Genomic DNA, 15,424 nt, shown 5'->3' with positions numbered 1-15,424 from the left:
GCAATGAATAGAATTCCAGTTTTGGAGTCTTCCTGACTCCAAATATGACTTTAGACACTAGTTGTATGAAGCTGGACAAGTCACAATTTCTAAAATCCATGGCTTCAATATCCTTTACTAAGATCTTGATTCATTCTACAGATGGTGAAACTGAGACCTAAAGACTCCCAATACTATGCCTCAAGTAAAGTGAGTCAGAGAAAGAATAGGACGAAAACTCTAGTTTCCTTAATTGTAAAATGGAGTTAATAATAATATAGGTAGACCTCCTAGGGTTGTGAGGATCAACTGAGATAGTAATTGTGTAGTGCCTGGCACAATGCATAGGACATAGTAGGTGCTACATAAATGCTAGTTATTTATTTCTTTTCTTTTTTTTTTTTTCTTTCTTTTTTTTTTTTATTATAACTTTTTATTGACAGAGCCCATGCCTGGGTAAATTTTTTTTTTTACAACATTATCCCTTGCATTCACTTCTGTTCTGACTTTTCTCCCTCCCTCCCTCCACCCCCTCCCCCAGATGGCAAGCAGTCCTATACATGTTAAATATGTCACAGTGTATCCTAGATACAATATATGTATGCAGAACCAAACAGTTCTCTTGCTGCACAGGGAGAATTGGATTCAGAAGGTAAAAATAACCAGGGAAGAAAAACAAAAGTGCAACTAGTTTACATTCATTTCCCAGTGTTCTTTCTTTGGGTGTTAGCTGCTTCTGTCCATCCTTGATCAATTGAAACTGAGTTAGATCTCTTTGTCGAAGAAATCCACTTCCATCAGAATACATCCTCATACAGGATTGTTGTTGAGGTATATAATGATCTCCTGGTCCTGCTCATTTCACTCAGCATCAGTTCATGTAAGTCTTGCCAATCCTCTCTGTGTTCATCCTGCTGGTCATTTCTTATAGAACAATAATATTCCATGACATTCATATATCACAATTTACCCAACCATTCTCCAATTGATGGGCATCCATTCATTTTCCAGTTTCTGGCCACTACAAAGAGGGCTGCCCCAAACATTTTGGCACGTACAAGTCCCTTTCCCTTCTTTAGTATCTCTTTGGGGTATAAGCCCAGTAGAAACGCTACTGGATCAAAGGGTATGCACAGTTTGACAGCTTTTTGAGCATAGTTCCAAACGGCTCTCCAGAATGGCTGGATGTGTTCACAATTCCATCAACAATGTATCAGTGTCCCTGTTTTCCCACATCCCCTCCAATATTCCTCATTACCTTTCCCTGTCATTCTAGCCAGTATGGCAGGTGTGTAGTGGTATCTCAGAGTTGTCTTAATTTGCATTTCTCTGATTAATAATGACTTGGAGCATATTTTCATATTGCTAGAAATAGTTTCAATTTCTTCAATTGAGAATTATCTGTTCATATCCTTTGACCATTTATCATTGGAGAATGGCTTGATTTCTTATAAATTAGAGTCAATTCTCTATATGTTTTGGAAATTAGGCCTTTATCAGAACCTTTGACTGTAAAAATGTTTTCCCAGTTTATTGTTAACCTTCTAATCTTGTCTGCATTAGTTTTATTTGTACAAAAACTTTTCAATTTGATTAATCAAAATTTTCTATTTTGTTGTCAATAGTGATCTCTAGTTCTTCTTTGGTCATAAATTCCTTCCTCTTCCACAGGTCTGAGAGGTAAACTATCCTATGCTCTTCCAAATTATTTATAATCTTATTCTTTATGCCTAGGTCATGAACCCATTTTGACCTTATCTTGGTGTACGGTGTTAAGTGTGGGTCAATGCCTAGTTTCTGCCATACTGATTTCTAATTTTCCCAGCAATTTTTGTCAAATAATGTGTTCTTATCCCCAAAACTGGGGTCTTTGGGTTTGTCAAATACTCTAGTTATTTATTTCAATCCTAATTTCATATGTTAATCCTCCTTGGTGTTTTTCTTTACCCTGAAGTTTTTCTCTTCTTTTTCTCCATCTTCAGTTCTTTCAACTGAACATTGTAAGACAGTCTCCAATACACTTGATACTTTAGTCTCTTTATTTGAAGTTTTTCATTTTATTATCCTTCTTAAAAGATGGTAGTTAGAATGGAGTACATTTTTTCCTGATCTGAATTGACTAGAATTTAGTATAGAGGGATTTTCGTCTCCCTAGTCCTGGATACTATGTCTCTTTTAATGCATTCTAAGATCCCGATGCTTTTTTGGCTTCCCCATCACATTGTTTACCCTTATTGAGATTCTACTTCATGAAATCATCATATCTTTTTCAGACAAATTGCTTCCTAGCCACATCTACTCCTCTTGTATGTAAAGTTGATTTTTTTTAATCCAAATGTAATACTTTACATTTATTTATTAAACTTATTTTATTATTAAACTTCATTTTATTAAATTAGTCTTGTTCCTTTAGTTTTCTGAGAATTTTCTGGATGCTAACTCTGCATAGGAGGAAGGGATAAATTTCTGATTAGATCCAGATTGTATTAGCTGACCTCTAAAAAAAAGTCTCTTCCAATTCTAACTATAAGATTCTGTGATTTCTTCTTTGCTTAATCTGTTATGTAAATTTGTAATTTAATTAACTGTTGGCATTTATAGCTACCAAAGTACATATTGAAGACTTGAGTAACTCTCTTTACAAGGGGCATAGGTGTTTTAGTGGTTTTTTTATTTGACTTGAAAAGATATTCAAAAGTTTTGGAGTCACAAGGGCAGGTTATTGAGATGAAATCTAGGCCTTGTAATTTTTCCGTAGTTGGCAGCATGTAAGCTGAAGAGGATTGGTCCTAGTGTGCTCTTCAGGAAAAAGAATACCTGAGAACATGTGGCCCCTTTGTCCTATTTCTGTTATCATATGATCTGTTCTAATTTTATGAAGCTTTCAGTCAAACAACAAATGTTTAAATGCTTAATATACTTGCCTGGCATTGTGGTAGACTCTGAGGCTCTAAAAAGAAAAAGGGAAAAAGTTCTGCCCTCAGGGAGCTTATCTCATGTATGTGGAAAATCATGTTACATATAGTTACATATAGTTACAAAATCAATACAATGTAAAATCAAGGGAAAGGGAAGGTTTCCTCTAGGAAATGGCACTTGCCCTCAGCTTTGAAGGAAGCTTCGGATTTGAAGAGGCAAACCTTCAGACTGATTTGAGACTTGTACTCATTAGGGAGTTTACTGTCATTTGTGGTATTCAGATATGTTTGATCCTCTTTCAGGATTTCTAGAAAGGGGATTCCTGCATTAGGTCAAATACTTGGAATCTTTAATTGTTCTAACTTTCAGTGCTCCAACATTCTGTGTTCTTTACTCAAACATTCTATATTTTGAGGTTCTTTTAAGCACTGATATTCTAGGCTCCACATCTGTTGTGTTGAGCATACCAAAGAGTTAATGCTTTTACTTTTATTGTTAACTTTTTCTTCTGCTAGGAAATTTGGAAGGGAGGAACTTTTGACTCTGTTTTTCCAGGTCCCTTATGATCTTTTCAAGTACACAGTGGATTTCCTTGGGAACAAAGAATCTCCTTTCAAAGTTTCTTAAATTGTTGTTGTAACCCCATGTGGGATCACATAGCTGAATGTGAGGGTCACGAAATTTTTATTAACAACATTTGATATGTGTGACTATTTTATATACCTATATCCAGGGAATCGTGCAAAAATTTCTCAGGCAAAAAGAGGTGGTGAGTGGAAAAAGTTGATCATCAGGAGATCACAGAGCATCTCTAGATGCTCTTGTGATATAGGGAAGAGCACTGACTTGGAAGTTAGGATGTCAGAGGCTTGGATCTGCCCCAGATAACATTTTCTATGATTTGGGGCATATTCTTTCCATTTGATGGCCTAAGTTTTCCTCCTTTGTGAAAAGGGTGGATAGTGTACTCTGCTTGACTCATCTGGCAGTTAGCAGGAAGAATTGAGTGGTTTGTAGTTTTGAAACTACTATAGACATATCAGCTGCTGTATAAATAGGAGCTGAAAGCTGTGGAAGTAAAAGTGCTCTCCATCCTCTTTCCAACCTGTCCTGGATCCCTTTATTTCTAAGAATGGCTTGCCAAGAGGAATCCAATGACTTGTGGAGTCTACTAGGGAAAGTTTCTTTATTCTTTATTCTTATTACTAACCTTTGTCCTCTTCCTACACATACTTTCAAGGTGTGAACACCTGTCCTCCTCTGCCTCCATCCCCTGGCAAATGTTTGCTCACCTTTTTTCCAATACCGAGATTTTTTGTATTTAAGAGGTACCTGTTATCAATCAAATGGGGCTGGGAGGAAGGCAAGGATTACAGTAGATGGCCAATAAGGGATTCAATGAGAAGGGTTTTCCCCCTTTTTCTTTAGTAAGCTTATTTATAGTCTTGGAAAGTGTCCCTGCCTGGGATGTCTGCCTTATGGCCTGCCTGAGGATGTGAGGGGGGTGGAGGAAGGGAGTTGGTAAGATCAATTCAGATGCCCTCAGGGTCAGGTAGTAGCTCTGAGTTACCAGTTATTAAGCCCTAGCATCCACCCCTATTACTTAAATGCAATAGGACTATTCCCCTACTGGCCTTTCTTCTTCGTGGTCTTGTTTCTCTTCACTGAGTTTTTAGTCATAGGGTCAATATTTGTTCTTTCTGTCACCACCTTTTTTTCCCCCCAGACAAGCTTTGTTTTCCCTTCTTAGGAACAGCCTATCTGTCATCTCTCTGGCTCAGTTTCCTTCTTAAGAGAAGTGTCATGGAACCATAGTATCTAGAATTGTTGACTTTTTTTTTGAATTATGAACATGGTTGGCAGTTGTGTGAGACCTATGGACCCTTCTCAGAAAATTGCTTTTAGATGTATGAAACAAAATACATAAAATTTACAAAAGAAACTAGTTACCCTGAAATTAAGATATCATGAACCTCATCATTGTAGACCTCAGGTTAAGAGCCCTGTTGCTAGACTACTTTGAATGCCTTACTCAAAGCCATGCAGCTGGTTAATAGTGGTGATGAAGAAACAAAATCTGGGGCCTCTGATTATAAATTCCATTCTCTTTTCATTACAATACATGGAAACACGGAGGAGATAGTCTAGTGGATAAATTACTGGACTTTGGAGTTAAGAAGATCAAGGTTTGAATGCTGTTACAGAACCCACCTGTGTGACTCAGGACAAGATACTTCATTTCTTTGAGCCTCAGTTCTTGCATCTGTAAAATAGGGATAATAATAGTGCCTATAGTATTCCACAAGGTTGATATGGAAATCAACTAAGATCATGTAGATAATACACTTTGTTGTTGCTCAGTTCATGATCCCATTGGCTTTTCTTGATAAAGATACTAGGGTAGATTGCCATTTCCTTCTCCAGCATAGATGAGGAAACTGAGGTAAACAAGGTTAAGTGACTTGCCCAGGGTCATAATGAATTTTCCCCAGGGTCCATCATAATGCCCTTTACACAATAAGTGCTAAATATGTATTAGTAGAACTATAGAATTCAAAGAAGTAACTACAAAATTAAATCAACAAGAAGTATTTATAAATCACCTATTATGTGCTTGGCAGTGTGCTGAATGATTAAATCCAGAATTTTGGAACTTGGAGATGCATAGGGTCTTAGATATCATTTGGTCCCAAATTCTCATTTTACAGAGAAGGAAGCAGAGACACAAGTTTCTTCCCAAGGTGATTCAGTTAGCTGGTACAGCTAGCATTTAACCCAATTCATTTGAAGCCAGATCCATTATTAATAGCTGACATGACCCGTTAGCCAATAAAACTTGGGTGCAAATTTGGTATCTCCTATGTTCTGTGGCTCTAGGCAAATCACTTAATATCTTAGTATTCTAGGCATCTCTTTAAGATTTAAGCTTCAAGGAAGGTTCTAATCTGTATTAGTGAAGGGAGTAAGGGAGTTTCCTCTTCAAGGAGTTCCCTATAGCAATGAAATCATGGGTCCAGTTCTTACTTCCTCTTGATAAAATTCTTTTAAGATTTCTTTTAAGATTGCACAAAGGTTTTCATATATTATCTGATCTGATTCCCCCAACAATCCTATGATATAGATGCTCCTATTGTTTTCATTTTTCAGATTTAGAAAATGAGTGTCTCAAAGTCACATAGTTATTGGATTTCAGGGGGAGGATCTGAATCCAAGTCTAATTGACTCCAAGTTAAATGTAGTATCCATTTTTACCAAGACACCTGTAGCTGCCTACCAGCAACTTGATGACAGCTTACCCTTAGTATAAGGAAAAAAACAACAACTCAGCATCTTGAGGTGTATGTTGGCATTGACTATCCATTAGCACTGAGCACTGAGCTCTTGTTTGAGAATTCTCTGCCAGTGGAATTCAGTAAATGTTTGTTGAATCGGTGATGAGAGGGATGACCAGGCGCCTGCAGTACAGTGGCTGAAAAGCTGTGACTCTTACCTTAAGAACCTCCTGAGACCTCAATATTTATGACTCAGTGTTTATTCTGTTGGAACAGGACCAGGGGAAGAGTAATGGGGCTCTGCCCAGCTAGTTACCACTGAAAGATCAGGCCTTACCTGGGGAGGCATTGAACTTTCGCTGTGTTGATTCTGAAGTTCAGAAAGGTTACTGATCAGGCTTGAGTCCAGTACTTTCAGAATGGCTTGCCAAATTCCAGGCCCCATCCTCGCAAGCTGACTGACATCCATCATTACTTACCTTTGTGCAGCCAAGGTATGGCCTGTTTACAGACATGAACCCAGCAGGTGCAGTGGTGCAAAAGACTTCTAAATGTGAGTCAGCATAAGACTGCAATAGAAGAATTAATCACATTTCTGTAAGATATTTCTAGTTTGCCACAGAACATAGAGAGAATTCTGCTTTCAAAGGCCTTTTCCATTTATGTAATTCTTTATTCTAAGGTCTTTTCCATGTGTCATATTCTATCTTCTAAGTGTTTCACCAGTCTTAACAGTCTGAGTTTTAAAGTCCTTCCCAGACATCATGTTTGGTATTCCACACTTTCTGGACCTATACTGCGCTTATAAGATATTTTTTTTCACTTGAATAGAAATATAATTATTATTATATAATTGTATACATATAATTTTTATCCCCAAAGTATGAAAAGTGAGGTTTGAATGAGTGAAGCAACTTATCAGAGGATCATAGATTCAGAGCTAAAAATGATTTTTTTAAAGGTTTAATACCCTCATTTTTATAGATAAGGACACATATCTATATCTATCTATAGATATATAAATGAGGATATAAAATAACTTGTTGAAACTCAAATAGCCAGTAAGTGTTGGAGGCTAGATTTGAATCTAAGTCCATTGCCCCATCAGGAGTACATAATCTTTGTGTCATAGGGCCCTTTGGTGGTCTGGTGCAGCCTATAGCCCCTTTCTTAGAATCTTGGTTTTAAATGCTTCAGATAAAATTCAGAGGATCACAAAGGAAATCAATGACACTGAAGCAGTTATCAAAATAATCTTTAAAAAAACACTCACAGATCCCACCTTGAGAACCCCTATACTATATAGATAATAAACATCAGAATGGGGATTTGGACTTAGGTTTTCTCACTCCTTAGGCAAAAACTCTTCTATATATACATACATAACACATACATACACATAACATGCATATACATGTGTATGTATATATACACATATATGTATATATAGCGATAGCTATAAAATGTTCAGTCTTTTTCATTTGTTTCTGACTCTTCCTGACTCCATTTGGGTTTTTTATAGCAAAGTTACTGGAGTACTTTGTCATTTCCTTCTCCAGCTCATTTTACAGATGAGGAAACTGAGGCAAACAGGATTAAGTGACTTGCCCAGGGTCACACAGCTAGAAGTATCTGAGGCCAGATTTGAACTTGGAAAAATAAGTCTTCCCAATTCCAGGCCAGGCATTATCTACTATATCACTTAGATTCTACTTGTACATATATGCATACATATATGTGTGTGGGAGAGAGAGGGGGATTATATATGTATACACACACACACACACACACACACACACATACACACACACACACGATGGAGAACCAGGTTAGGGTTAACACTCCTCTGGCACTGGACAGTTCAGCACAATTCAAGAATATGTATTCCTGCTCTGTATCAAGCCAAGCATTGTTAGGGGCTGGGGCTACAAAGACAAATGTGAAACAGTTTCTGTCTTTTAGGAGATTACAGATTGGCGGAAATAACACTAATAGTAAATACAATCTGTGTACAAAGTAATTTCCCAGGGTGAGATCCTTCTTACAGAAGGGCTAAGCTGCTTCCCTTCTCTAGGAGTCATGTATAGATGCAGGAAGTTGGGTTAGATGATCTGCAGGAAAATGTTGTGGTTGTAAGATGCTGTTGGGGGAAATGGATTCTGGAAAGTAGAGATTAAAGTGGGGGCATTGGTGGAAAACTCCTCAGAATATGAGTGAACAAAATAATATAGCCAGAAAAAGGCTGGATAATAGTATCATTTTGATGATTTGGAACTGACTTACTCACCAGAACCAAATTCCTGTAGTCAGGAAGACCTGAATTCACTTCAGAGACTGGCTCTATCACCCTCAAATATGTTCCATCGGATCAGAAGATCTCAATCATTTTCTGTGTTCTGGACCCCTTTGTCAGTCACTACATAGAATTTCAAAAGACATCAATCATATAGAGAGGCAGTTGGTGGTGCAGTGGATAGAGAGCTTGGCTAGGAGTCAGGAAGACCTGAGTTCAAATTCAGCCTCAGAGACTTACTACATGTGTGACACTGGGCAAGTCAGTTAACTTCTGTATGCCTCAGTTTCCTCACTTGTAAAATGGGATAATAATAGCACTTACCTCCTTGGGTTTTTGTGAGAATCAAAGGAGGTAATATTTGCAAAGCACAATATAAATGCTATCATTATTATTATCATTATACCATTAATGTTGATGAATGTCATTTTGGAGGAAGATCTCAAGATCTTCCTTTCAAGATCAATATATATATATATTAGACAATGGAGTGGAATATTAACCACTTTGGTTATAGATATATTATATGTATATATAATTTAAAAAAAGCTTTGGCTTAGATGTCAGGAGACCTGAGTTCAAATCTCCATTTTGATACTTGGTAGTTATGTAACTGCTAGGGTGTAGTATAAGGTTCTCAACTTGGGATCTGGGAACTTGTTTTTTTTTTTTTTTTTTTTAATAATTATTTCAGAGTAGTTGATTTTCTTTGATTGTCTGTATTTTGTTTGAGGCATTTAAAAACATGATTTTGAAAAAGGGGTCATAGGCCCTGCCAGACTGTGTAAGGGGACTACACAACAAAGGGAAAGAATCCCAGATGTGATACATAGGACACTGTATCTAAAAGTGTCCAAACAACCTGAGATGTCTTACATCAGGTCAAGGTTTGGGGATAGGCAAGGTAGAGATGGGCAGAGGTTAGATGGGAAGAGGGAGAGATAAAGATGCTTTCCAAATTGGGAGACTGTGACTGTGAAGCTAGATCTGAGGAAGTCTCATTGTCCTACTGGAGCTCATATAGCAAATTTATTACAGAGTTTAGAATGTAGAAGAGGCAAAATCATGGTAACCCCACCCCTTCACAAAGTGCTTCTTCTATCCTGCCAGACACCATAATTGAGAATTCTAAACTCACTGTGTGTCAAAACTAGTGAAGATGGTGAGGAGCTGTCTCTTCTGCCATCACCTCCTCGTGATGCTGCTACTCAGAGGTGTCTCTCATTCTCTCACCACCATGGACATGAAAGAGATCCTTGGATATGATGAAGGACTTTGCCCGGCTCCCACCTGACCCTTTCAGCGGCATGATGGGGAAGTCAAGTTTGATATCATCCAAATTGAAAAATTCCTGGAAGAGATACCAGAACCACCTATTAATATTCTGAGATGAGCTCCAATTTATCCTGTGTCTGCTCTCTTTGAAAGACATAGTTGATATTCTTAGATGGCGAGCTGCTCGGGGTCAAGAATTGTTTTCTATGTTTCTAGCACTTTGCTAGCTCCCCAGCACGTGATTTTTGTTGTTTGTCCTTCCTTCCAGGACCAATGACATCAGGAAAATGATGTTTTGAGTTGCAAATGAATTGGATTTAAGTGAGTGCAGAATCATTAGCCTCACCACTATATGACTTATGTTTAACAAAGACTCATTGACTTGACTGTCACTAAGAAATTATTCTTCTATTTATGTTATAAGGTACCTCTTAATACTGATATTCTCAGGATAGAAAATGTTAGAATGAGAGAATAATTTTAGTGATCACTTATGAAGGAAATGATTATTAACAACCCATGGCTTGGAGAGATATTTCTATAAATGTATTCGTTGGTCAAAAAAAAAGAAAGGGAAAAAGAAAAAAATGTATTTTTTGGGTTTTTTTTTTTTTTTGGAAGGAACTCACTGATAATGAGATTGAATTAACTCTCCTTACTTTGGTCTGACCTCACCCAAACTTTATCTAAGCTCATTGTGTTCTACCCAAGTTTGGGTGGACACAGATTCTTTTGTTTTAAAGAGGATTCTTAAACTTTTTCCAGTTGCAACCCCTTTTCATTCAGAAATAGTTACCTGATTCCAGGTGCATGTATACATACACACACACACACACACACACACACACACACACACACACACATACACACATATATGGTGTATATATATCTATGTATGTATATAAAATAGGTATACAAATCAAATATTTACTGATAATAAATTTTAACTTTGCAACCCCCACATTCATTTACAGAACTCCACATGAGGTCATGTCCCATAGTTTAAAAAGCTGGGGTCTAGATAGTCTAAGGCTATAGGTGCTGAGTAGAGACACCTGTGTGGGTCAGAAACCATTTACTAAAAAAAGACTAGAGAGATTTCTAGAAGCAAAGCAAAGTTTATTATATGTTCTCCTGAGAATCGGGCATCCCAGCCATCGAGCAGACAGTGGAAGGGAGGAAGCACTGTAGGGGGCAGGGTCAACGCTTTTAATCCCTAACACAAATTCCCCTCCCACCACTGACCCCCATCCTTATTGGCTGAGGACTTGACTTAAAGCTTAAAGTCCTTCCGGCCTACTCAGACTTTGAAATAGACGAAGTCTTACTCATTTTCACAACTGTCTTGAAAGATCTCACCTCATCTCGTTCACACCCATAGTATAGGTCTGAGTAGAGATAATTTTTTTCTTCAAGGGTAACATGATGTCACTAGCATTCCTTCATTGTTTTGAAGAGTATATAAACTGTGAGCCCACCTCCATAATTGTCTTTGGACTAAGAGAGACAGTCAAATGACCATTCTTTTATTAATAATCTTCTGGTTTAATTAATAAAATATTAAATTATGTAGAAACTATGTCTCTTGAACCTTTTTAATCATTATACTTGAAACACCATATTTTACCCATAAGATTTTTCTTCCTTTATGATAATGAGTAGATATTATAGGTGTCCTTGGACTCTATATCTTTTTATAAACTATGACCTCCTTGAGGATAGGAAACCTTTTGCATTATTGTTTTCTGTCTCTCACTTAATCCTGAGTACAGGACTTAGGTCTTAACTGTACCCTGGACTTAATGAATTCTGAAATGAGAATTGGTTGAGCCCAAAACTCCTCCAAAAGAAAAATTTTCATGCTAACTATTATATTTAAAAGGAATAGCAAGTTGTATATAATAGATTTGCAGGATCATTGTGCAATTAAAAAAAATATACTGTATTATAGAAATGCTTGTTTTATTTAATAAATTAACAGTAAATTAAATTTTTATAAATTTAATTACTAATTACTAAAAGATCCCCTCCCCCCAAAAAAGGCAGTGGGAAATATCAGTTCATTTCTGTCTCCCATAGTAGTGTTTATTTCATAAGAAGTCTCTAGCCTTAGATTGTTTAGGAAGGAAGTGCCGTACAATGCAGAGAATATCATTGACTCTAATATAATCTGAACTGACTCAACATCCCCTCTCCAACAGTTATTACCTGTGTGATTTAGGGTAAGTCCCTCAAATCTCAGTTTCTTCATCTGAAAAATGAAGATGTTAGATTCCATGCTTCCTAAGTTTTTGTCACGATCTAGATACCAGGTTCCATTTATTGAAGAAGCTTTGGTGATGTCACTTGATTTAGAATGCACTCTTCATCAATTATCCAAACCATGTCTGACCTTCCAGGCTCAGGTCAAGGTCTTCCTCCTCTATAAAATCTTTCCATATGCATTTGAATCCAAAGGTATCTCACCTTTCTCTGAGCTTATGATATAATACAGTCTGTCCTGTGATTCATATGCTGAGTATCTGTTCTGAAGAGGTATCCTCCTGTGCAGAGGAGGGGAGAAGAGGGAGAAGGATAAATAAGATAGATTTCTTGCATTTTGGGAAGTCAAGGTCCAGCAAGGAGAAGTAAGGTCTATATAAATAATTGGAATACTTAAGAGGATTTAATAAGAAAAGAACAGACACAATATTGTCAGGACATCTGAGAAGTGAGGCACATTTAAGATCCCTTCCAGCTGTAGTTTAATCATCCTATCACTGGGGCTCCAGTCCCAGTTCTATTAATTATGATCTATATGATCATGGGCAAATGACCTTAGCTTTATGAGTCTTAGTTTTCTCATCTGCATAATGGTGAATAGCATGATGAAAGACAAAGAGCTCTGGATTTGGGCCAAAGACTGCCTCTGATCTTAGAACTCGGGATAACCTCAGGCCAGAGTTCCTACTCTGCAGACCTCTTGTTGTGCTTTTCCTGCTAATGGAAGGAGTTGGACCATTTAGCCTCTTTTCATCCCTCTTAACTTTTCCTATCTATAAAAGAAAGGAGTTGGAATACATGACTTCTAAGGTCTCTTCCAGCTCTAAGCTATATGATCTTGTTTGCTAAGGGATGGAGGTATTGGAACCACTATTACTAGAAGTATCTATACTCTTTAAGTCGTGTATTAGTGTTATTATCATTTTTAATCACAACAATAATAGCTGTGTAAGAAAAGATAAATTTAAATGTTGTATGAACAGTATAATATAGCCAATACTATGGGAGGGAGAGAGATCCTGGTGGGAGCCAAGACTGGATGTGGGAATGATCTGGGTACATCAGTGTAGTGTTCCAGGGAATAGTCAGGCTTAATAGGAGTGGTGAGGAGTCTGTGTTGGGGAGTCATGGGAGAAAAGATAAGAGAGGTTAAATCACAGAATATTAGAGTTTCAGGGCATCCTGGAAGTTATATAGTTCTACTGTGTCATTTTACAGAGAAGGAAGTTGAGGAACAGAGAAGCAAAACAACTTGCCCATGGTCCCACAAATAAATGCTAGATGATACTCGTACATTACATCTTTTGATTCTAGATCCTGGACTCTGTCTACTCTACCACGGTACCATTATGATTTGAAAACTAGGTTCCAGAATCATATTCTTAGCTTCAGAAATAACCCATAGGTAGAGGCTAGTCCACACAGTGGGAACTAGTGTTAGGCTAGAGAAGAAATGTTGTAGGAGGATGGTACTATGAGAGATCCTTTTTAATGGTACTTTTAAGAAATGCACCTGTTTTTCTTTTGGGTTCACCTCAAAGTCTTTTTTCCCTTTCTTATCTTTCCCTAAGGCTGATCTAAACGATGTTTTCTTCTGTGAAGCCCTATGAGAACCAAAAATATTGGGCTCTGAAGAAGGATTGTCTGAAGAGGAAGGTGCTCTTTGAGGACCCTACATTCCCAGCCAATGATGAATCCCTGTATTACTCAGGTACCCAGCGGCAAGATGTCCAGTGGAGACGGCCTAAGGTTAGTAGAAGAACCAGAGTAGGGTGGAGTGGGAAACTGTGATGGGCGAACTAATACAGGGATGGTGTCCCTTGTTGAACTCCATCCTTGCTGTGCTTTGTTGAGGTCAGAATTCTGCTTGTTTATTCTCTGTGATTTTAAAAAAAACACCTTAAATTAATCTAATTAATAATTAGTAATTAAATGAATAATTAATAATTTAAATAATCTAATTAATAATTTTAAATGAGATACTTGTATTTCACAGATAAAGCCCAGGAGTCATTCTAATGACTTTAAGAAAAAAATGGAAAGAGAAGGAAAAAGGAATAGGTTAGGGGGAAAGGGAAAGGAAGATTAGAGGAAATTATCTAATATAATTAGGATGTGTAAGTAGGTGTTATTCAGTCATTTCAGTCATGTCTAACTTTTCATGACTCAGTTTGGAGTTTTCTTGGCAAAGATAATGGAGTGGTTTGCCATTCCTTCTCCAACTCATTTTATAGATGGGGAAACTGAGGCAAACAAGATTATGTAACTTGCCCAGACTCATATAGGTAGTAAATGTCTGAGACCAGATTTAAACTCAGACCCAAAACTCTGTTTCACCACTTAGCCACTCTTTGAGTAGAAGCTGTTCAAACAAGGAGGAGAGAGAGACCATCTGAATTTATCAAAGAGAGGAAGAATACTTTACACACATAACACACGCAGAGAGACATACATGCAGACAGACATGCACACAGAGATTTAGGTACAGAAATATATTTTATTCAACATGGAAATAAGAAGGAAAGAGGAAGGGGAATTAAAAAGAAAAGTAGATTATGGAAGGGACTGATTCTAAGCATATAAGCTCTTTATTGAGGGGACAGAGAATTGAGGCTCTGAATGGATACCCATAAATTGGGAAGTTGATGAACAAGTTGTTGTATATAAAAGTAATGGAATCCTATGTAGTGTAAGAAGTGAAACCCAGGAAGATTTTTGTGAACTGAGCAGAATGAAGTGAACAGAACCAGGAAATTGTTACGCCTTTGAATGAATTAAGAACTCTTCTCAGTATAATGACCAGGCATGATTCCAGAAAGCTAATGATGAAACTTTCCAACCACTCTAGACTGAAAGATGAAGGACTCAGATTGCAGAATGAGACATATTGTTTTTATTCATGTCTAATGTAGACATTTGTTTTGATTTATCATATATGTTTGAGGTGGATTTTGTTGTTGTTCTTAATTTGGAGATGGGAACTGGATTGTAGGGTAGAAAAGTGGATTTTTGTTTATAGAAACCAAAAGTAATTAAATGAATTTTTAAAAAGTTTACATAGAAAAGGTAAGTGCTACAGGTGATGAATTGTTAAAGGTATATAAGGATAGATTCTAAAGATTATCAAAAAGAGGGAGAGATACCAAAGGTATGAAAGAGAGAAAATATTTTTTTTAATAAGACAACAAAAAGAACACTACTAGTAACTATTGATTTATGTATTCCCTTCCCATCTACATAAAGTTTTTATGAGAATACTCTGCACACATCAACATCAACTTTGATGATGCTGTTATAATTCCTTCATGAGACATATTCCATAGAAGCTTACATCCCAATATTGAAAGGTGAAAACAAGATTCTCTCTCATTCCCTACACCCTTAGGTGACTATTAAAAAAATTTGCTTCAAGAGAGCAAAACTG

General features: G+C 37.0%; 1 protein-coding gene across 1 annotated transcript in view; it reads left to right on the top strand.

The window, feature by feature from the left end:
- CAPN5 (calpain 5) overlaps positions 1-15,424 on the top strand; it is a 153,267-nt gene that overhangs the window by 30,436 nt on the left and 107,407 nt on the right. The window contains exon 2 of the mRNA XM_051987062.1: positions 13,572-13,749. Coding sequence (XP_051843022.1) covers positions 13,585-13,749 — 165 coding nt within the window. The 5' untranslated portion in view covers positions 13,572-13,584. The remainder of the gene's footprint in view (positions 1-13,571; positions 13,750-15,424) is intronic.

The sequence above is a fragment of the Antechinus flavipes genome, chromosome 3 (genome assembly GCF_016432865.1).
Source record: "Antechinus flavipes isolate AdamAnt ecotype Samford, QLD, Australia chromosome 3, AdamAnt_v2, whole genome shotgun sequence".
Taxonomy (NCBI): Eukaryota; Metazoa; Chordata; class Mammalia; order Dasyuromorphia; family Dasyuridae; genus Antechinus; species Antechinus flavipes.
This window is presented reverse-complemented; position numbering and strand designations above follow the sequence as displayed.